This window comes from Xiphophorus hellerii, chromosome 13, assembly GCF_003331165.1.
Source record: "Xiphophorus hellerii strain 12219 chromosome 13, Xiphophorus_hellerii-4.1, whole genome shotgun sequence".
Lineage (NCBI taxonomy): Eukaryota > Metazoa > Chordata > Actinopteri > Cyprinodontiformes > Poeciliidae > Xiphophorus > Xiphophorus hellerii.
The window spans coordinates 9,395,345-9,418,366 of NC_045684.1; the positions used below are offsets into that span (position 1 = coordinate 9,395,345).

At 36.0% G+C, this 23,022-nt stretch overlaps 1 protein-coding gene and 2 long non-coding RNA genes across 3 annotated transcripts; all 3 read left to right on the top strand.

Annotated features, from left to right (window-relative positions):
- Positions 1-4,122: 4,122 nt before the first annotated feature.
- LOC116730991 (uncharacterized) lies at positions 4,123-8,339 on the top strand. The gene is made up of 2 exons (XR_004341441.1): positions 4,123-4,197; positions 8,234-8,339. It is a non-coding gene; the product is annotated as an uncharacterized LOC116730991 (long non-coding RNA).
- LOC116730944 (piggyBac transposable element-derived protein 4-like) lies at positions 4,436-6,205 on the top strand. Its single transcript, XM_032580516.1, has one exon. The coding sequence runs from the start codon at positions 5,183-5,185 to the stop codon at positions 5,936-5,938; it is 756 nt and encodes a 251-aa protein (XP_032436407.1). The 5' UTR covers positions 4,436-5,182; the 3' UTR covers positions 5,939-6,205.
- Positions 8,340-17,517: 9,178 nt separating the features above from the next.
- Positions 17,518-18,422, top strand: LOC116731041 (uncharacterized). Its single transcript, XR_004341497.1, has 2 exons — positions 17,518-17,613; positions 18,124-18,422. It is a non-coding gene; the product is annotated as an uncharacterized LOC116731041 (long non-coding RNA).
- Positions 18,423-23,022: the final 4,600 nt, after the last annotated feature.

Below are 23,022 nucleotides of genomic sequence, written 5' to 3' on the forward strand. Positions count from 1 at the left end.
AAACACCAGCAGATAAAAGTGGAAGAGAAAGAAGTTTACTGCAGTCAGGGTGAAGAACAGATTGAATTAAAACAGGAGACTGATACCTGCATGGTGGTTCCTGTTGATGAGCAAGCAGACCATACTGAATCAGAACCAAACGGGAACCAAGACATCTTCCAGGAAGCTGCTGAAGCTGAGAACCAAAATCAGGAAAGAAGAAAACCTTTCTCATGTGTCATCTGTAAAAAGCGTTTGACTTTCAAATCTGTTTTTGATGTTCATATGAGAACTCATACGGGTCAAAAGCCGTTTTCATGTGTGAACTGTGGAAAAAGTTTTACTCGAAAACGGGCTTTAACTCAGCACATGATGATTCATACTGGTGAAAAGCCGTTTTCATGTGTGACCTGTTTAAAAAGTTTTATTCGAAAACGGGCTTTAACTCAGCACATGATGATTCATACTGGTGAAAAGCCGTTTTCATGTGTGACCTGTTTAAAAAGTTTTAGTCGAAAACAGCATTTAACTGGACACATGAGAACTCATACAGGTGAAAAGCCGTTTTCATGTGTGAACTGTGGAAAAAGTTTTGGTTATAAACTGGCTTTAACTCAGCACATGATGATTCACACTGGTCAAAAGCCGTTTTCATGTGTGAACTGTGGAAAAAGTTTTGGTTATAAACTGGCTTTAACTCAGCACATGATGATTCACACTGGTGAAAAGTCTTTTTCATGTGTGAACTGTGGAAAAAGCTTTAGTCAAAAAACGAATTTAACTAAGCACATGATGATTCACACTGGTGAAAAGCCGTTTTCATGTGTGACCTGTGGAAAAAGTTTTAGTCAAAAACCGCATTTAACTCAGCACATGATGATTCACACTGGTGAAAAGTCTTTTTCATGTGTGAACTGTGGAAAAAGCTTTAGTCAAAAAACGCATTTAACTAAGCACATGATGATTCACACTGGTGAAAAGCCGTTTTCATGTGTGAACTGTGGAAAAAGTTTTAGTGAAAAACAGCATTTAACTCGGCACATGATGATTCACACTGGTGAAAAGCCGTTTTCATGTGTGAACTGTGGAAAAAGTTTTTGTCAAAAACCGGGTTTAACTCAGCACATGATGATTCACACAGGTGAAAAGCCGTTTTCATGTGTGACCTGTGGAAAAAGTTTTATTCGAAAACCGGATTTAACTCAGCACATGATGATTCACACCGGTGAAAAGCCTTTTTCATGTGTGACCTGTTTAAAAAGTTTTAGTCATAAAAATAGTTTAACTAAGCACATGACGCGTCACACAGTTGAAAAGCTGTAGAAGTATGTTCCATAAATGTCCTATGTTGTATTTGTTAAATGTGATCATTTTGATCTTCACATTTGGATACTTAGAGATGTTCAACCATGACACATTTTCCTTCATTGATGTTTTATTTTTCTGGTATATTCTGTATCAATAAACAATAATGATAAACTGTATGTTATTGTATTAACTTACTGTTTATGTCAAACTGTATGTTGTGTGTGTACAACATGAAGAGCAGAGGGCTCAGCACACAGCCCTGAGGAGTGCCAGTACTGATGCTGATAGATGAAGAGGCTTGGGGGCCCACTGACTATTTCATGCATTAACAGAGTTTGACCGGACATGGACTCCCTTCCAGAACATTCTCACATGATTGGACTTGAGGGATTGATTTGTATTATTCTGTACCATAGAGAGTGAGTGGGGTTTATTTTTGTAGTTTTTTAAATCAACAATAGAATGTATATAATGGTTGAGTGTTTTAAAAAAAAATCTACAAAACACTATTTGTGTTAATTTTGTGTTTAATGTAAAATGAGATTGAATCTGATTTCATTTCTTTCAAATTATGTTAACCAGTTTTACTCTACCTAATTAAAATCTATTCAAATAAAAAAAAATCATTTGTACTTTAAAGAAATGCAAAATTCACCGCAAACTAATTTTCATGCATTGATTGCACAAAGTACATGTAATTATTTTTAATATTTTGCTTTTTTCTCTTGTTTTAGCTGTAATATTTTAATCTGTTCTGCTGCAGCATTTAGATTACTGTATTTTAATGTTTAAACTATTTTTATGTTTATATGTATTTTAGAAAGAAATAAAGGTGTAACATTTCATTTAACATTAAAACTTTTGAGTTTTCCTTTAGTGTATGTTGTGCCTGATCCTTGAACCCAGTAGATGGTGGTACTACAGCTATACTGGTTGTAGCCACTGTGGTTCCTGTAACTGATGGGTTGCCGGTTCAAACTTCCCACATCCATCTCAGTTGTTGAGTCCTTGAGCAAGGCACCAAACCTGCCTTGCCTGCTGTTAGTCAGAAGTCCGATAGATAGATAGATAGATAGATAGATAGATAGATAGATAGATAGATAGATAGATAGCATTTATTGTCATTGAACAGAATTCAACAAAATTTCCATTGCAGCTCCCGTGCAAAAGGTCAAATATATACAGTATAAATAAGCAAACACACAATAATAATAATAACAATATATACAACTAAATTAACTAAGGGCACTCAACCACACCAAAGAAGTAGCAGCAGGTCCAATTATGGCAAAGTACAGATAATGTGACAGTGCAAAGTGCAGAACAATATGGCTGTGTGGGGGATATGTATGTGTGACTGCGAGGTTATGATATGTGTGGGAGGGGGGGGCGGCAGGGAGTAATGGCTCTGACGGCTGTGGGGAAGAAACTGTTTCTCAGTCTATTTGTTGTAGTCCGTATATTCCTGTACCGCTTGCCTGATGGCAGCGGCACAAACAGTCTGTGGCCCGGGTGGCTGGAATCCATCGCTATGGATCCAGCTCTCTTCTTGACCCGGTCTGTGTAAATGGAGTCCAGGTCTGGGAGGGGGCATCCCACAATGCCTTGTGCTGTTCTCACCACCCGTGTCAGTTGTTTCCTCTCCAGTGCTGTGCAGCTACCATACCACACAGTCACGTAACACCCAGACATTCAAACCCACTCACCCAATGTGAAAGTAAACAAAACAAAAATGGACGCCATGCACCCCCTTGCATTCCGCACACACAGAGCTCCAAACAACCAACCAGAACCAGGACCACCAGCTGCGGAATCATTCAAACCATTCTAATTTAGCCCGTTGGGCATAGCTTTTTGGGGGGAATCTTCTTCACAGTTGGTTCAGTTTAGCCTCCATCTCAGCAGCTCGAATCTCCAGCATTCCATGAAATCTGTTCCTTCGCCGTAACCTGTTTCCCCAGGTTTTATCCCCGCAAGCGATTCCACATCGCCGCTCGCCGCCATAAGCTTTCGTGCCCGAACTACAAAGCGAATCTCCCAACCGCCTCACGTTTTCACTGGCATCATCAGTTTTATCATCTCCACCCGCTACACGAATATGTTACATTAAAAATAGATAATACAAATGTAATAAAAGATTAAGATAAAGTTGAAATATTGGCAAGAACATTTAGTAAAATTCACAGTTCAAATAATCCTAGTGAAGAGGGAAGAAAAGGGAGAGAAAATACAAAACTTAAATATAAAGATGTATTACAGGGTGTTGAAGAAATAAATAATTTGTTAAATGTTGAGTTTACAAAAGCTGAAATGAATTATGCATTAAGAAGGCAAAAAATACAGCACCAGGTAAAGATCAAATTTGTTATAGAATGATAAGACAACTCAGTGAAAAATCTAAAGATATAATAGATATAATTACTGTAGAAGATATGAAACAATAGAACATTTTATATTAGAATGGTTTATTTTTTATTTATTTATTTTGTATAGATAGATAGATAGATAGATAGATAGATAGATAGATAGATAGATAGATAGATAGATAGATAGATAGATAGATAGATAGATAGATAGATAGATAGATAGATAGATAGATAGATCATCACGAACCACACTCCATACCAGTAAGTGGCGGTAATGCTGCTAAAAGTTTGTTGCCAACCGCCAGTAAATCCATGAAGAAGAAGAAGAAGGATGAGGAAGCGGAACGAAAGAAAATGGCGCATGGTCTGTTTGGTTGAATGTTCGACTGTTTCTCTAAACGAGTTTATCAACGAGCCGTTAACTGCTGCTGAAGAAACATTCACAGAGTTTAAAAAATCATCGTCAAGTCGGAGGAAGAGATGGATGATCATCGCAGACTGCTGGATTTCTCCCGGAGGCCCCAGATAATCTTACACCGAATAGGTAGGAACCACCAGCGTTTGGATGCAGGTTAAGGTCTAAATGTCTGCACCTTTCTGTATGAGGATCATTTTAGTAAATGTTCTTTTCCCGTACAAATGTTTTGTTAACCGGTAAATGAACGCAGACATCAGAATTACGCTGTGAAAATGGCTCATATATACGAAGCTGAAGTTGGTTTCCGATTCGGGAAATGGCTAAAGGGTTATTCCACCTAATTTTTCACTGGCTTCCGCATCTTATTCGATTCTAGTTTAAAAACTACAACACCTGGACTCTTCAGACCTGAACTGGATTATTCTGCTCTAACAGCAGAATATTCAGAACCTTGTTTGGGATTTGTGAAACCTTTTTCTAATTAGTTAAACTTCAATAAAGGTTGATTTCACCACTTTTTGGATCTCTTTCCCTAACATTGATTTAGATTATTCCACACAAAGTGGCAAAGACTCTTATTTATATGAAATTCTTTCACTCTGTCTAAAGTAAAATAGCTCCTGTTTTTGTTTTGAAGGTTTCATAAAGACCATGTGAGGAAGAAGTGGGGAATGTCTTTAAGGAGAGACGGATTCACTGCACTGATGAATCTCAGCTGCTGAATCTCTCTTAAGCCTTTGATGCAAAACATGGGTCAAAAGTGACCCGGCTGAGTTTTTATCTTCTATATCTTTGCAATAAATTAATTTCATCATTCAGTATTCAAGGTATTCCTCAATTAACTTGTTTTTGATCATCATACATCCTTAATTAATTTTTTCCTTTCTTACTTTTTGAACAAAAACCCTTTTTGTATCACTACCCTTCTAACGCACAAAATGGGTCAAAAACGACCCGCATTCATTTTCCAGGTTACTTCATGTATGGTTGAGTGTTTCTATGATATACTTTTGAAATAAATTAATTTTATCATTTACGTTTCCAGATATGCAGTAAATATCTTGTTTTTGTTTACCACAAATCATAATTTTTATTTTTTCTTTCTTAAGTTATGAACAAGCACAGCTTTTGTAATTCTACATCAAGTTTACACACATGGGTCAGAAACGACCTGCATGCATTTACTACAGCATTTGGTGGGAACTGTCCTTGTGTCTTGACCATCGTTGGGACTCTTCGCCAGAACAAGCCTGACATACCATCTATCATGAAGCCATCCAAATCACGGGAGCTTCATAGCTCGGAATTTGGATTCCATGGCAACATGACCATGGTGAGCTATGTGCAGAAGAAAGGAAAGGCTGTTGTCCTACTGAGCACCATGCATGATGACAAAGCAGTGGATAACAGCAGTCAGAAGAAGAAACCAGAAGTGATCCAGTACTACAATAAAACGAAAGGAGGAGTGGACACAATGGATCAAATGATTAGCAACTACACATGTCTGCGGAGAACAAGGAGGTGGCCCATGGTTCTCTGGTACAATATGCTGGATGTTGCCACACTCAGTGCCTACACCAACTTCAGTGCACAACACCCTGATTATATGGGTGGTGCGAGTAATGCACGACGACTATTTATCAAGGAGCTGGGCAAAGAGCTCGTCATGCCACATATGAAGAGGCGCCTGGAGGGCACACCCAAACTCCAGAAGCATATTATTGAGGCAATGGGAAGGTGTGGGTTAAAAAAAGACACAGCCACCACTCAGCTACAAGAGGACATCAGACAGGAGGGCCAAAGGAAGAGGAAGAGGAAGAGGTGCGCGATCTGCCCAGTTTCGAAAGACAGAAAAGCCAGCAGCTAGTGTTCCCAGTGCACTAGGCCGGTGTGCAAGGAGCACAAAAAATTAGTGATCATTTGTGAGGCATGCAAAAATTGAGATGGCAGTTTTTGTTCTACTAATGTGTTCAGTTGTGTTTTATTTTGTTTGGTCACATTTCACCAGTTTACAGTTGTTCAAGCACAGATAAAGTTCAGTTCAATAGCTGTTATCTGTTATCAGGATTTATGTGTATGTGTGATAAAATGACAAACGTGTTGCAAGTATTAAATAAATAACTGTTTGGCCCCATTCACTAATAAAGTAATTACTTGAAACATTTTTGTTTTATAGTATTAAGACATTTAATTTTAAATCACACTTGGATGACCCATGTATAGTAATATAAAAATTATGTTTGTTCATAAAGTAGGAAATAAAAAAATTAATTAATGATCTGTGGTAATTAAAAACAAGATATTTAAAGAATACTTGGAATATTCAATCATAAAATGAATTGATTTCGAAACACAGAGCAAAGAAAAACTCAGTCAGCATGAAATAACATGGAAAATGAATGCAGGTAATTTTTGACCCATGTTGTGCATCAAAGGGTTAAGCTCCTCCTCGGCTGCAAAACATGAATAAAACCTATATAGATATTATGTATATACGCATGTCCATATAAATATGTGTAGTTTAATGCATATTATTCAGCATTAATAATTACTTAAGCATCTTTATTTCTCTCTGATTGTATTATTTTGTGTTTGTATATTTATATAAATATGTATTGATATTACTAAATAATATATTTAAAAAATTATGACTGGTTGTGTGCTTTGTAAAATAATCATAATACAGAAATATCAACACATTCTATTCTGACTCTATTCTGTTTTCCCCACTAAGAATAGTTAAATATGCTCAACCTTATATCAGTCATTCAAAAATACTTTAAAAATCATTTCCTTGTAAATGTTGCTAACCTTTTAATAAGGTTTACAGAAAAATTGGTGAATATCTGTTTAGTATTTAGCGAGTTATAATTGATAAATGCGCTGATACGTCATTGAGTCTGTTAAACATAAAGCTGAGTGGAACGGTCGACCGCTCCAAGATGGCCGCCTTAAATCTCTTCAGTGACAATAGGCAAGAGCGGTCCATGAGGCGTTTATTTATAGTCTATGGGGAAAAGGGCACAATGACTATGGGCAAAGGTGCATTCATGGGCCCAATATGAGTGGGAATTTACAGTTTCTTTATTTTTACGCCGTTTTCAACTAATACACCAAACAGTTACATAAATAAAAGATGTTCAATGTCCAAACAACTTGAAAATTGCTTTTATAGTTTATTTTTTCAGTTTGACAAGCAAATAACAAAGATCAAACTTTACATTAGTGATGTGTTGAGTAATGAAGCGGGTAAGACAGAGAACTCACCTAAACCTGAGCAGTTAAAGTTTTTATTTTTAAATAATAAATCGTTGTCCCTGGTGACATAGCGAGTAACAAGCCAATCACAACCCTCTTTTCTATTTGTTTCTAGTTTTCTTTTGGATCCAGCCATTGTTTCATACAACCAGATTAATCAGAATTTATGTATCAGAATCACAAACATTTTAAACTTGTTTATTCATTGTAAAGCTTCATGTTGTTTTCACGTTGCCTATTTTACATATATTGTCCAGTTGATGTCACAGTAGAGCAAATGAAGCACCGCGGTGCATCGGCTCATGAGTCGAATGATTGGATGGAGTTCCTCAGGGCTTCATGAAGCTGCATCTCACCATCACTACTTTTCATTGTTTCCTCTCCTGCTCCGGTCAAAACCCACAGGCCCAACCCAGTGCATGCTGGTCCTATACCAGTCCCTATACTTACAGAAAATGGACCCACAGTTCTTAATGTCTAACTTACAAAAGTAAATAACAAACACAAAGCAACAAAAACTAAACAATTATTAACCTGTAAATAAACTCTGTAAATAAACCCCAAAAATATAAAGTGAACTAAAATCAAATTTTAATACAAATAAAAGTAATGATAGTTCCAAAATAAGTAATATCTTTAAATAATAAAATTTACTAGTAAATATTAACAACATTGGCAACTATTATTAATTTTATAATAAATAAAAAATATTTAATATCTGTTCATTTGAGAATTCTCCAATTGTCAGCTGGATTTGTCGCCTGATCTGTCTCTCTGTCTACGCTCTTAAATTTTTCGGTGTGGGTTTTTTCATTTTTTTCATTTCTGTCGTAAACGATGAACGATTTCTCCCATTTACTTCAATAAAATAACGATTGTTTGTTTCCTCTGTTTTCTTGTCCAGATTGCCTGCAGTGTAACATTTATTACCAGGAGAGGAGATCCACTCTGGACCAGGAGGAGTTGGAACCTCTGCAGGTGAAACAAGAACAGGAAGAGCCAGAAGATCATCAGATAAAAGAAGAGCAGGAGGATCTAAAACACCAGCAGATAAAAGTGGAAGAGAAAGAAGTTTACTGCAGTCAGGGTGAAGAACAGATTGAATTAAAACAGGAGACTGATACCTGCATGGTGGTTCCTATTGATGAGCAAACAGACCACACTGAATCAGAACCAAACAGGAACCAAGACATCTTCCAGGAAGCTGCTGAAGCTGAGAACCAAAATCAGGAAAGAAGAAAACCTTTCTCAAGTGTCATCTGTGGAAAGCGTTTGACTTTCAAATCTGTTTTTGATGCTCATATGAGAACTCATACGGGTGAAAAGCCGTTTACATGTGTGAACTGTGGAAAAAGTTTTCGTCAAAAATCTAATTTAACTCGGCACATGATGATTCACACAGGTGAAAAGCCATTTTCATGCGTGACCTGTGGAGAAAGTTTTACTCAAAAACACGATTTAATTCGGCACATGATGATTCACACAGGTGAAAAGCCGTTTTCATGTGTGACCTGTGGAAAAAGTTTTAGGCATAAACAGTATTTAACTCGGCACATTATGATTCACACCAGTGAAAGGCCATTTTCATGTGTGACCTGTGGGAAAACTTTTAGGCATAAACAGTATTTATCTCAGCACATGATGATTCACACCAGTGAAAGGCCATTTTCATGTGTGACCTGTGGGAAAACTTTTAGTCGAAAATTTACTTTAACTGAGCACATGATGATTCACACTGGTGAAAAGCCGTTTTCATGTGTGACCTGTGGAAACAGTTTTATTCATAAATCAGCTTTAACTGAGCACATGAGGATTCACACTGGTGAAAAGCCGTTTTCATGTGTGAACTGTGGAAAAAGTTTTAGGCATAAACGGCATTTGACTCAGCATATGAGGATTCACACAGTGGAAAATCCGTTTTCATGTGTGACCTGTGGAAACAGTTTTATTCATAAACTGGCTTTAACTGAGCACATGAGAATTCACACTGGTGAAAAGCCGTTTTCATGTGTGAACTGTGGAAAAGGTTTTGTCAAAAACCAGCTTTAACTCAGCATCTGAGGATTCACACAGTGGAAAAGGCGTTTTCATGTGTGACCTGTGAGAAAAGATTTAGTCGCAAATTCAGTTTATCTCAACACTTGATGCGTCACACAGTTGAAAAGCCGTAGAAGTATTTTTCATACATGTCCAATGTTGAGGTTCACTATGGAATTGTTCTGGTTAAGATCTTGAATGAAAGACTGGAGGGGTTTCATGTCTATAAAGCTCAAAATTGTTTTATTTGTTAAGTGTGATAATTTGGATCTTCACTTTTGGATACTTAGAGATGTTCAACCATGACACAATTTCCTTTAGAGATGTTTGTTTTTTTGCATATTCTGTATCACAAAACAATAATGTTAGACTGTATGTTATTGTATTATCATACTGTTTATGTGAAACTGTATGTTGTGTGTATACAACATGAAGAGCAGAGGGCTCAGCACACAGCCCTGAGGAGTGCCAGTACTGATGCTGATAGATGAAGTCATTTTTCAATATTTTGCTTTTTTCTGCTGCAGCATTTAGATTACTGTATTTTAATGTTGAAACTATTTTTATGTTTATATGTATTTTAGAAAGAAATAAACGTGTAACATTTCATTTAACATAAAAGTTAGTTTTGAGTTTTTCTTTAGTGTATGTTGTGCCTGATCCTTGAACCCAGTAGATGGTGGTACTACAGCTATACTGGTTGTAGCCACTGTGGTTCCTGTAACTGATGGGTTTCTGGTTCAAACTTCCCACATCCATCTCAGTTGTTGAGTCCTTGAGCAAGGCACCAAACCTGCCTTGCCTGCTGTTAGTCAGAAGTCCGATGGCACCCATTGTGTAGCAGCTTCTGTCAGTCTGCCCTAGGGCAGCTGGGCTACAATGTAGCTTACCACCATCAGCATGTAAAGCACTTTGGCATCCTCTGCACTAGATAAATCGCTATACATACATTTACCATTGACTAAACACTTGCATTTTTTCTTTTTGTTGTGTTTTGTATTAAACTTGTCCTGTCTGACAGTGTGACACTCAGCATTGTCGAGTACCAAGGTTAAGCCCTAAAGACTTGCATAAGTGGACCATTATGGCTTCCCCCTGATATAATTACATGAAACTTTATTAGAAACTGCTTTGGGTTTATTTTATTAAATTGTAATGAGACGGAGAAGAAAGCGGGAGAGAAAAGAAAGGTGAGAAAAAAGTTTTATAGGGGCCCCCTCCTCTCACCCAACTTGATATAAAGGTGATCACAGAGAGGAGGGAGCCAGAGACCAAACCTGACAGACAGACCAGGCACACAGAGACAAGATCACATGTTCCCATTCTCATGTGTACACCCAGACATTCAAACCCATGTAGACAATGTCAAAATAAACAAAACAAAAATGGACGCCATACACCCACTTGCATTTCTCATACACAGAGATCCAACAACCAACCAGAACCAGGACCACCAGCTTAGGAATCATTCAAACCAAACCCCTATCCCAAGTCACAAAGCCAGCCTGCCAACCAAAGGATCCACCTAGTCCCAATGAAGAAGATCCAGCAGACATACAGCGCACCGGGTTGACTGAAAGAACCCCAACCCAAGAAATGGACCGACCGACTACTTCTTGAAGCCCATCAAGAAAATGCAGAGTGTGTGCAAAGCAGTAATCACAGCAAAAGGTTGCTACTTTGAAGAAAGTAGAATATAAGGGGTATTTTCAGTTGTTTTAAACTGTTTTGTTTAGTGCATATTTCCAAACTTTTGGTCTGTACTGTATATGGTCTAAAAGTGATCTAAACTTAGATTTAAAACTTATAAGATGATAAGTTTCTCTGTAAAACAAAATGACATTGTAAATGATGCTGTTATTTGTAAAATTATATTAACCAGTTCAACTCCACCTATGTAATAGCTTAATGAATAAATAAAAAATAATTACTTTTAAAATTTATTATAAATTAATTTTCATACATTGATGGTTCTTGATTTTAGAAAGTATGGTTGATTATTATTGTCTTCAGTAATTTAGTGTTTCTGTTGTCTTAGTTATATTTTTCTCTGTTCTGCTGCAGCTGTTTTCTATTATAGATCACCATGTTTCTAATGCTGGAACTAATTTAACCTCCACACATAGATATATTATTAGTGTCTTAGAAAGTAAGTAGAACATTTGCCTTTCCTGTGAAAATGTCGTGTTAGTGCTGAATGTAACTGCTGAAAATTGTAGAAACATTTGAGTTCAACTGCAGAACACTTGCTGAAATGAAATGAGTAGAAGCAGCAGGAAAAAGTTAAACAGTGCAAATCTGTCAGCTAAACTGAATAATTTAAAATCAGTACCAACAACCCTCCTTAAAAAATTAAATATGGCATAGTAATGCTTGCAAACATAAAATATAAGGTCATATATTGAATAATTTCAGTATTAAAGAGAGTAATAGCATTTAACCCATCTAGTGCAGTCGAAAGAAACTACAGTATTATTTAAATACCGGTAGAAAATTCAAATAGATAAAACCGTTAAAAGTCTTTTACACTCGACCACCAGCACCGCACAATTCAGTGAACAAGCCGGTGCTGATCGGCTCTCAATAAGCCACAGGATGGGCGGAACCAGCGGTAACTCCGAACAAAGCAGCAGCGATCATTGTGGATATACGGAAACTATAGGAAAGGTTCTGATCTGGTGGAGTGAAGAAACTGTGAAACATGTTGCGGGATGTAGGAGATACGAATCAGAAGACAATATTAACTTTGGACTTGTGGAAAACTGGAATACTAATATTGTATTTGTTTTATTTAGATAAAGTGGAAGAAAAGATTTTACGTCTTTCAAAGAGAACTGGCACTGTATGAGAAATCTTTAGATGTGATGATCGTAAGATCCACCAGGTGGCGGTAATGCAATGACATGAATGAACGACAGTCATAAAATCCCAAAGAAGAAGAAGACAAAGGTGTGGAGCACGGGATTCCGGGCATAAACTGGTTTGTGACTGGATTAGGATGACAACTAAGGCAGATGGAGGTGGTGAGGATGATGATATGGATTTTGACGATTGGACTCCGGTAGGAAGAGGAAGAGGTAGAGGTAAAGAGAAAGTTTTGAAAGAGGATAGAGTAATTGGTAGCCAGAATAGTAAGCGAACTTTGGAAGAGTGCAGCTCAGATGAGGAAAATAGAGTGGTTAGGAAGAAAGTAACAAACGAAGAATTTAAGGTAATTCTTAAATTTAGGAAGGAGGATATGAATATTAACCTAAGTACGATACAAGTTTCAAGAGAAATAAAAAAGAAAATAGGAGAGGTAGAGTTTGTTAAAACATTGGAAACATGTTGATAAAATGCAAATCTGAAGACCAAAAGAATAAATGCTTGAAGATTGACAACATTTGCAAAAAAGTAGTTGGTGAGAAATTAATTGTTGGAGAAAATAGAGTATCACGTGGTGTTATCACTGGTATTCCGCTGGAGGAGGATTTAGAAAGACTCAAAAAGAACATACAGGGGGGAGAAGTCCGGAGATTGAAAAGATTGTTGAAGCATGTGAATGGAGAGAAAATGGAGAGCCTATCGATTCTTTTGGAGTTTCAAGGAGAAGTCCTTCCTGATAAGGTTAAAATTGGATTCATGAGTTTTCCTGTGAGACCATATGTCCCTCCCCCTTTGCGCTGTTTTAAATGCCAAAGGTATGGTCATATTGCAGCAGTGTGTAAAGGGAAGCAAAGATGTGCCAAATGTGGAGGAGATCATCGATATGATGAATGTGGAGTGGATGTACAAATGAAATGTTGTAACTGTGGTGGTCAGCATAATGTAGCGTATGGAGGTTGCGAGGCAAGGAAAAAGGCAGCAGAAATTCAACAGCTGAGAACAATTAAAAGCATCACTTATGCAGAGGCAACAAAAAGTATTCAAGAGAAAAGAGCGGTTCAGGAAAGTCAACAAGTAATGTCTAGCATTAGGGCTGAGCCCAGTAAGATTTCACAATCTGGAATGGAAATCACAATGGATAAATTAATATTATTCATGGCATATGTAATCAACTGTACTGATCAAGTAAAACAGAAAAAATTAAAATTATAGTGAAAGGTGCAGAAAAGTTTTTAGATGTGAAGGATTTATCTTGGGAACTAATAAATAAAAGGCTTGAAATAGATGGAAAACAAGGTGGAGGAAGAATGTAATGATTATCTTACAATGGAATGCAAGAAGTCTAATAGCAAATGGTCAAGAATTTAAAGGTTATATAAACTGTTTGGAAATTAAACCAGATATTATTTGTGTTCAGGAAACATGGCTTAAACCAGAGCTAGATTTTGTGATAGCAGGATATGATAGCATTAGAAGGGATAGGGAGCAAGAAAGTGGAGGAGGTTGTGTAATATTTGTTAAGCAAGGGATTCAGTATAGGTTTGTAGATAAAGGATCATCTTTAGAATGGATATCTGTGGAAATCTGGATTAATAAGGAAAATATTAAGATATTAAATTTTTATAATCCATGTAAAAAACTGAATTTAGATCAAATGGAGGATATGTTTAAAAGTCTAGGTAGAAATCTAATTTGTTGTGGAGATTTTAATGCCTATAGCACTGTGTGGGGTCATAAAAATGATGCAAATGGAGAAGTGGTAGAACAATTAATGGATAAGAAGCAATTGGTTTGTATTAATGATGGAGAAGGGACAAGAATTGGTATTAGAAATGGAAATGAGTCAGCACTAGATCTAACTCTAGTATCAGTGAATTTTGCCGGGATTAGTAATTGGAAAGTTTTAAAGGAATCTACATTAGGAAGTGATCATTATCCTATTGTGACTGAAATCGGTTTAGAAATAGGGAAAGATGATAATAGAAATATAGAAAGATGGATATTTAGAAATGTTGATTGGGAAAAATATAAAATAATAAGTGATGAAAAACTGCTAAAGGTTAATTTTGATTTGGATATAGATAGTGTAAACTCTTCTATTTGTGAAGCTATTTCAGGAGCAGCACATGGAACAATTCAAAGGAAAAAAGGAAAGTATAAGAAAAAAATAGTACCATGGTGGACAAAGGAATGTGATTTGGCAATTAAATCCAGAAATAAAGCCTTTAGGTTGTTAAAGAGAAATCAGAATTTTGAGAATTTGCTGGGATATAAAAAGTCACAAGCTTTGGTTAAAAGAACGGTAAAAAGCGCTAAAAAGGTTTATTGGGGAAATTTCTGTAATACAGTAGGAAGGGAAACAAAGATTTCAAAAAATTTGGGGAATGATTAAACGAATGAATGGAATTAGAAGTGAATATGGATATCCAGTTCTTAAGAATGGAGATGAAATGGCTCTAAATGAGGAGGAGAAGGCAAATATGATGGCTAGGAAATTTGTTGAAATTCATAGTAGCAATAACTTAAATACAGAAGAAATAAGGAAAAGAGTTTCTATTATTAAGGAAAATATTAACCTGTTAGAAGTAGATACAGAATATAATGATCTATTGAATAATTCCTTTTCATTATTTGAATTAAACAACGCTTTAAGGAAAACAAAAAATTCTTCTCCAGGAAAAGACAATATTTCTTATATTATGATTAAAAAACTTAGTATTTCATCTAAAAAGATATTATTAGATTTCTTTAATAAGATATGGGAAGGGGGTTATTTACCTGTGGCATGGAAGGAAGCAATTATAGTTCCAATCTTAAAACCAGGGAAAGAGAAGTCAAATCCTACAAGTTATAGACCTATTGCTTTAACTTCACATATATGCAAAATAATGGAAAGAATGATAAATGAAAGACTGAGTTATTTTGTGGAAAAGAAGGGGTATCTGTCAAAATTTCAAAGTGGATTTAGGAAAGGTAGAAGTACTATGGACCCTATTTTGTGTTTAGAACATGAAATCAGAAAAGGGCAAGTTAATAAGGAGAGTGTGGTGGCGGTTTTCTTTGACATAGAGAAAGCCTATGATATGATGTGGAAAGAAGGATTTTTAATTAAATTAAGGAAAATGGGGGTTAGAGGGTCAATGTTTAATTGGATAAAAGATTTTTTACATAATAGATCTATACAAGTAAGAATAGGTCAACAGTTGTCAGAAAAATATTTTGTTGAAAATGGAACTCCTCAAGGAAGTATTGTGAGTCCTTTGTTTTTCTCTATTATGATTAATGATATGTTTGACAATTTGGAGAGTGGTATAGGTTGTTCATTATTTGCTGATGATGGAGCAATTTGGAAGAGAGGTAAGAACTTGAAATTTATAGTTAAGAAATTACAAGAAGCAATATATAGTATAGAAGAGTGGTCATATAATTGGGGTTTTAAAATTTCAATAGATAAAACAAAGACCTTATTTTTCACTAGAAAGAAAGTATCTAATGATTTAAAATTGTATTTGTATAAACATGATTTAGAAAGAGTAAATGAGTTTAAATTTTTGGGTTTGTGGATGGATGAAAAACTCACTTGGAGTAGACATATTCAAAAAGTAGTGGATAAATGTAAGAGAGTTTTAAATATTATGAGGTGTCAGGCCATGGGGCGCTGAGAGAAAAGCATTGAAAATAATATATACGGGTTTAATAAGATCTGTATTAGATTATGGTAGCCTGGCCTTTGGATCAGCATCAGAAACACTACTTAAAAAATTAGACATTATTCAGTATCAAGCCTTGAGGTTGTGTACAGGAGCCATCAGAACAACTCCGATCTCTGCTTTGTTAGTTGAAATGGGGGAAATACCACTTTACCTCAGAAGATTACAGTTAAGATTATCTTACTGGAGTTATTTAAAGGGTCAGTATGAAAACCATCCATGTCAAGAAATTTTAAAACCTAGCTGGGAAAAGGGGAAAAAGACTTTAAAATCCTTTGGTTGGGAGATAGAGAGTGACGTAAAAGATTTTGATTTATCATCTATAAAAATGAGTGAAACAGTTCCATTGTCACCGGTCCATCCATCTCTGTTTCATGAAATCATTGTGGATTTATCTTTGTTGGAGAAGAGGAAAAAAGGAAATATTTTAGAATCATACTCAGTGCAAGCATATATAGAAAATAAATACTTTGATTATGTTCAAGTGTATACAGATGCATCTAAAAGTTTAAGTAGCAAAAATGGGGTGTCGTTTATCGTTCCAGGATTTAGTATTAAAAAATGTAAGAGGATTTCTGATGGCGTCTCAGTGTTTACAGGGGAAATGATGGGAATAATTCTGGCATTAGGATGGATTGAAGAGGTTCATCCTCTGAGAAGTTTAATTTGTTCTGATTCAAGTTCATCATTATATTCAATTAAACATAATCAGTCTAATAGTAGGCCAGACCTTTTATTTGAGATTCAGTTAATACTTTATAGAATTCAGGCCATGGGATTAATTGTCATTTTTACATGGGTTCCATCGCATATAGGAATAACAGGAAATGAGTTGGCAGACAATTATGGAAAACAAGCTTCAAAAAACAGCTCCATTGAGATACTGATTCCTTTTAGTAAAGAGGAAGTAAAATCTATTATAAGACAAAAGGTTAAGGAAAGATGGCAGAAGCAGTGGGAAGAAGAAAGAACTGGTAGATGGCTTTATCATATTCAAAGGACAGTTGGTGCAATGAGGGCAACAGAAAGAAGTAGAAAAGAAGAAAACATTATATCCAGATTACGTTTTGGTCATACAGGTTTAAACAGTACACTATTTAAAATGGGGAAACATCCATCAGGTAATTGTGATCTTTGTCTTCAAGAAGAGACAGTAGAACATGTTTTATTGTTATGTCCAAAGTACTCAGAGGAGAGAAGGAAATTAGAATACAGGCTTCTAAAGAATAAGTTTCAGTTAAAAATTCCAGATATTTTGGGATATTCCTCTTCCTCTGAATATTTATGTTATTTCATAAAATTTCTTAAGAAAACTAAACTGATAGAAAGGATTTCGTTTTTTTTTTTTTTTTTTTTTTTTTTAAGTTGCGTCCTGATCCACACTCCATACCAGTAGGTGGCGGTAATGCACACCATTAAGTTGCTTGCCAACCGCCATTAAAACCAAAAAGAAGAAGAAGAAGGAAGCGGAACGAAAGAAAATGGCGCATGGTCTGTTTGGTTGAATGTTAGACTGTTTCTCTAAACGAGTTTATCAACGAGCCGTTAACTGCTGCTGAAGAAACATTCACAGAGTTTAAAGAAATCATCGTCAAGTCGGAGGAAGAGATGGATGATCATCGCAGACTGCTGGATTTCTCCCGGAGGCCCCAGATAATCTTACACCGAATAGGTAGGAACCACCAGCGTTTGGATGCAGGTTAAGGTCTAAATGTCTGCACCTTTCTGTATGAGGATCATTTTAGTAAATGTTCTTTTCCCGTATAAATGATTTTTAACCGGTAAATGAACGCAGACATCAGAATTACGCTGTGAAAATGGCTCATATACACGAAGCTGAAGTTGGTTTCCGATTCGGGAAATGGCTAAAGGGTTATTCCACCTAATTTTTCACTAGCTTCCGCATCTTATTCGATTCTAGTTTAAAAACTACAACACCTGGACTCTTCAGACCTGAGCTGGATTATTCTGCTCTAACAGCAGAATATTCAGAACCTTGTTTGGGATTTGTGAAACCTTTTTCTAATTAGTTAAACTTCAATAAAGGTTGATTTCACCACTTTTTGGATCTCTTTCCCTAACATTGATTTAGATTATTCCACACAAGGTGGCAAAGACTCTTATTTATATGAAATTCTTTCACTCTGTCTAAAGTAAAATAGCTCCTGTTTTTGTTTTGAAGGTTTCATAAAGACCATGTGAGGAAGAAGTGGGGAATGTCTTTAAGGAGAGACGGATTCACTGCACTGATGAATCTCAGCTGCTGAATCTCTCTTAAGCTCCTCCTCGGCTGGAAAACATGAATAAAACCTATATAGATATTATGTATATACGCATGTCCATATAATTATGTGTAGTTTAGTGCATATTATTCAGCATTTATAATTATTAAGCATCTTTATTTCTCTCTGATTGTATTATTTTGTGTTTGTATATTTATATAAATATGTATTGATATCACTAAATAACATATTTCAAAAATTATGACTGGTTGTGTGCTTTGTAAAATAATCATAATACAGAAATATCAACACATTCTATTCTGACTCTATTCTGTTTTCCCCACTAAGAATAGTTAAATATGCTCAACCTTATATCAGTCATTCAAAAATACTTTAAAAATTATTTCCTTGTAAATGTTGCTAACCTTTTAATAAGGTTTACAGAAAAATTGGTGAATATCTGTTTAGTATTTAGCGAGTTATGATTGATAAATGCGCTGATACGTCATTGAGTCTGTTAAACATAAAGCTGAGTGGAACGGTCGACCGCTCCAAGATGGCCGCCTTAAATCTCTTCAGTAACAATAGGCAAGAGCGGTCCATGAGGCGTTTATTTATAGTCTATGGGGAATAAGGGCACAATGACTATGGGCAAAGGTGCATTCATGGGCCCAATATGAGTGGGAATTTACAGTTTCTTTATTTTTACGCCGTTTTCAACTAATACACCAAACAGTTACATAGATAAAAGAAGTTCAATGTCCAAACAACTTGAAAATTGCTTTTATAGTTTATTTTTTTCCAGTTTGACAAGCAAATAACAAAGATCAAATTTTTCATTAGTGATGTGTTGAGTAATGAAGCGGGTAAGACAGAGAACTCACCTAAACCTGAGCAGTTAAAGTTTTTATTTTTTAGTAATAAATCGTTGTCCCTGGTGACATAGCGAGTAACAAGCCAATCACAACCCTCTTTTCTATTTGTTTCTAGTTTCTTTTGGATCCAGCCATTGTTTCATACAACCAGATTAATCAGAATTTATGTATCAGAATCACAAACATTTTAAACTTGTTTATTCATTGTAAAGCTTCATGTTGTTTTCACGTTGCCTATTTTACATATATTGTCCAGTTGATGTCACAGTAGAGCAAATGAAGCACCGCGGTGCATCGGCTCATGAGTCGAATGATTGGATGGAGTTCCTCAGGGCTTCATGAAGCTGCATCTCACCATCACTACTTTTCATTGTTTCCTCTCCTGCTCTGGTCAAAACCCACAGGCCCAACCCAGTGCATGCTGGTCCTATACCAGTCCCTATACTTACAGAAAATGGACCCACAGTTCTTAATGTCTAACTTACAAAAGTTAATAATAAAGTAACAAAAACTAAACAGCTATTAACCTAGAAATAAACTCATGTTTATAAATAAACCATAAAGATATAAAGTGAACTAAAGTAAAATTTCAATATAATTCAAAGTAATAAAAATAAATAGTATCTTGAAATAATAAAATTTGCAGGTAAATATTAACAATAATCCCTACTACAATTAATTTTGTAATAAAATATTTTTTTTCATATCCGTTAATTTGAGAATTCCCCAAATGTCAGCTGGATATATCGACTGATCTGTATCTCTGTCTACGCTCTTGAGTTTTCAAGGTGTTTTTTTTTTTTGTTCATTTCTGTCTTAAACGATGAACAATTACTCGTATTTACTTCAGAAAAGGTACCAATTACTCTTTCTCTGTTTTCTTCTCCAGATTGCCTGCAGTGTAACGTTTATAACCAGGAGAGGAGATCCACTCTGGACCAGGAGGAGTTAGAACCTCTGCAGGTGAAACAAGAACAGGAAGAGCCTGAAGATCATCAGATAAAAGAAGAGCAGGAGGATCTAAAACACCAGCAGATAAAAGTGGAAGAGAAAGAAGTTTACTGCAGTCAGGGTGAAGAACAGATTGAATTAAAACAGGAGACTGATACCTGCATGGTGGTTCCTGTTGATGAGCAAGCAGACCACACTGAATCAGAACCAAACGGGAACCAAGACATCTTCCAGGAAGCTGCTGAAGCTGAGAACCAAAATCAGGAAAGAAGAAAACCTTTCTCATGTGTCATCTGTAAAAAGCGTTTGACTTTCAAATCTGTTTTTGATGCTCATATGAGAACTCATACGGGTGAAAAGCCGTTTTCATGTGTGAATTGTGGAAAAATTTTTAGTCAAAAACAGAATTTAACTAAGCACATGATGATTCACACTGGTGAAAAGCCGTTTTCATGTGTGACCTGTGGGAAAAGTTTTATTCGAAAACAGAGTTTAACTCAGCACATGATGATTCATACTGGTGAAAAGCCGTTTTCATGTGTGACCTGTGGAGAAAGTTTTAATCGAAAACAGAGTTTAACTGAGCACATGAGGATTCATACTGGTGAAAAGCCGTTTTCATGTGTGACCTGTGGGAAAAGTTTTATTCGAAAACAGAGTTTAACTAAGCACATGATGATTCACACTGGTGACAAGTCATTTTCATGTGTGACCTGTGGGAAAAGTTTTATTCGAAAACAGAGTTTAACTAAGCACATGATGATTCACACTGGTAAAAAGCCGTTTTCATGTGTGACCTGTGGAAAGAGTTTTCTTCAAAAACCGCATTTAACTAGGCACATGATGATTCACACTGGTGAAAAGTCATTTTCATGCGTGAACTGTGGAAAACGTTTCAGTGGAAAATATAATTTAACTGAGCACATGAGGATTCACACTGGTGAAAAGCAGTTTTCATGTGTGACCTGTGGAAAAAGTTTTTTTCAAAGACAGGATTTAACTCGTCACATGATGATTCACACTGGTGAAAAGCCGTTTTCATGTGTGACCTGTTTAAAAAGTTTTAGTCATAAAGCGAATTTAACTCAGCACATGAGGATTCACAATGGTGAAAAGCCGTTTTCATGTTTGACCTGTTTAGAAAGTTTTAGTCATAAAGCGAATTTAACTCAGCACATGAGGATTCACACAGGTGAAAAGCCGTTTTCATGTGTGAACTGTGGAAAATGTTTTATTCAAAAATCGAATTTAACTACGCATCTGATGATTCACTCTGGTGAAAAGCCGTTTTCATGTGTGACCTGTTTAAAAAGTTTTAGTCAGAAACATAGTTTAACTCAGCACATGACACGTCACACAGTTGAAAAGCTGTAGAATTATGTTCCATAAATGTCCTATGTTGTATTTGTTAAATGTGATCATTTTGATCTTCACATTTGGATACTTAGAGATGTTCAACCATGACACATTTTCCTTCATTGATGTTTTATATTTCTGGCATATTCTGTATCAATAAACAATAATGATGAACTGTATGTTATTGTATTAACTTACTGTTTATGTCAAACTGTATGTTGTCTGTGTACAACATGAAGAGCAGAGGGCTCAGCACACAGCCCTGAGGAGTGCCAGTACTGATGCTGATAGATGAAGAGGCTTGGGGGCCCACTGACTATTTCATGCATTAACAGAGTTTGACCGGACATGGACTCCCTTCCAGAACATTCTCACATGATTGGACTTGAGGGATTGATTTGTATTATTCTGTACCATAGAGAGTGAGTGGGGTTTATTTTTGTAGTTTTTTAAATCAACAATAGAATGTATATAATGGTTGAGTGTTTAAAAAAAAAATCTACAAAATAGTATTTGTGTTAATTTTGTGTTTAATGTAAAATGAGATTGAATCTGATTTCATTTCTTTCAAATTATGTTAACCAGTTTTACTCTACCTAATTAAAATCTATTGAAATAAAAAAAATCATTTGTACTTTAAAGAAATGCAAAATTCACTGCAAACTAATTTTCATGCATTGATTGCACAAAGTACATGTAATTATTTTTAATATTTTGCTTTTTTCTCTTGTTTTAGCAGTAATATTTTAATCTGTTCTGCTGCAGCATTTAGATTACTGTATTTTAATGTTGAAACTATTTTTATGTTTATATGTATTTTAGAAAAAAATAAACATGTAACATTTCATTTAACATTAAAAGTTTTGAGTTGTCCTTTAGTGTATGTTGTGCCTGATCCTTGAACCCAGTAGATGGTGGTACTACAGCTATACTGGTTGTAGCCACTGTGGTTCCTGTACCTGATGGGTTTCCGGTTCAAACTTCCCACATCCATCTCAGTTGTTGAGTCCTTGAGCAAGGCACCAAACCTGCCTTGCCTGCTGTTAGTCAGAACTCCGATGGCGCCCATTGTGTAGCAGCTTCTGTCAGTCTGCCCTAGGGCAGCTGGGCTACAATGTAGCTTACCACCATCAACATGTAAAGCACTTTGGCATCCTCTGCACTAGATAAATCGCTATACATACATTTACCATTGACTAAACACTTGCATTTTGTCTTTTTGTTGTGTTTTGTATTAAACTTGTCCTGTCTGACAGTGTGACACTCAGCATTGTCGAGTACCAAGGTTAAGCCCTAAAGACTTGCACAAGTGGACCATTATGGCTTCCCCCTGATATAATTACATGAAACTTTATTTGAAACTGCTTTGGGTTTATTTTATTAAATTGTAATGAGACGGAGAAGAAAGCTGGAGAGAAAAGAAAGTTGAGAAAAAAGTTTTATAGGGGCCCCCTCCTCTCACCCAACTTGATATAAAGGTGATCACAGAGAGGAGGGAGCCAGAGACCAAACCTGACAGACAGACCAGGCACACAGAGACAAGATCACATGTTCCCATTCTCATGTGTACACCCAGACATTCAAACCCATGTAGATAATGTCAAAATAAACAAAACAAAAATGGACGCCATACACCCACTTACATTTCTCATACACAGAGATCCAACCAGAACCAGG

Bases quoted from the DNA above. Each gene is read 5' to 3' on its own strand.
- LOC116730944 (XM_032580516.1), top strand. From the start codon at position 5,183: ATGAACAAGCACAGCTTTTGTAATTCTACATCAAGTTTACACACATGG.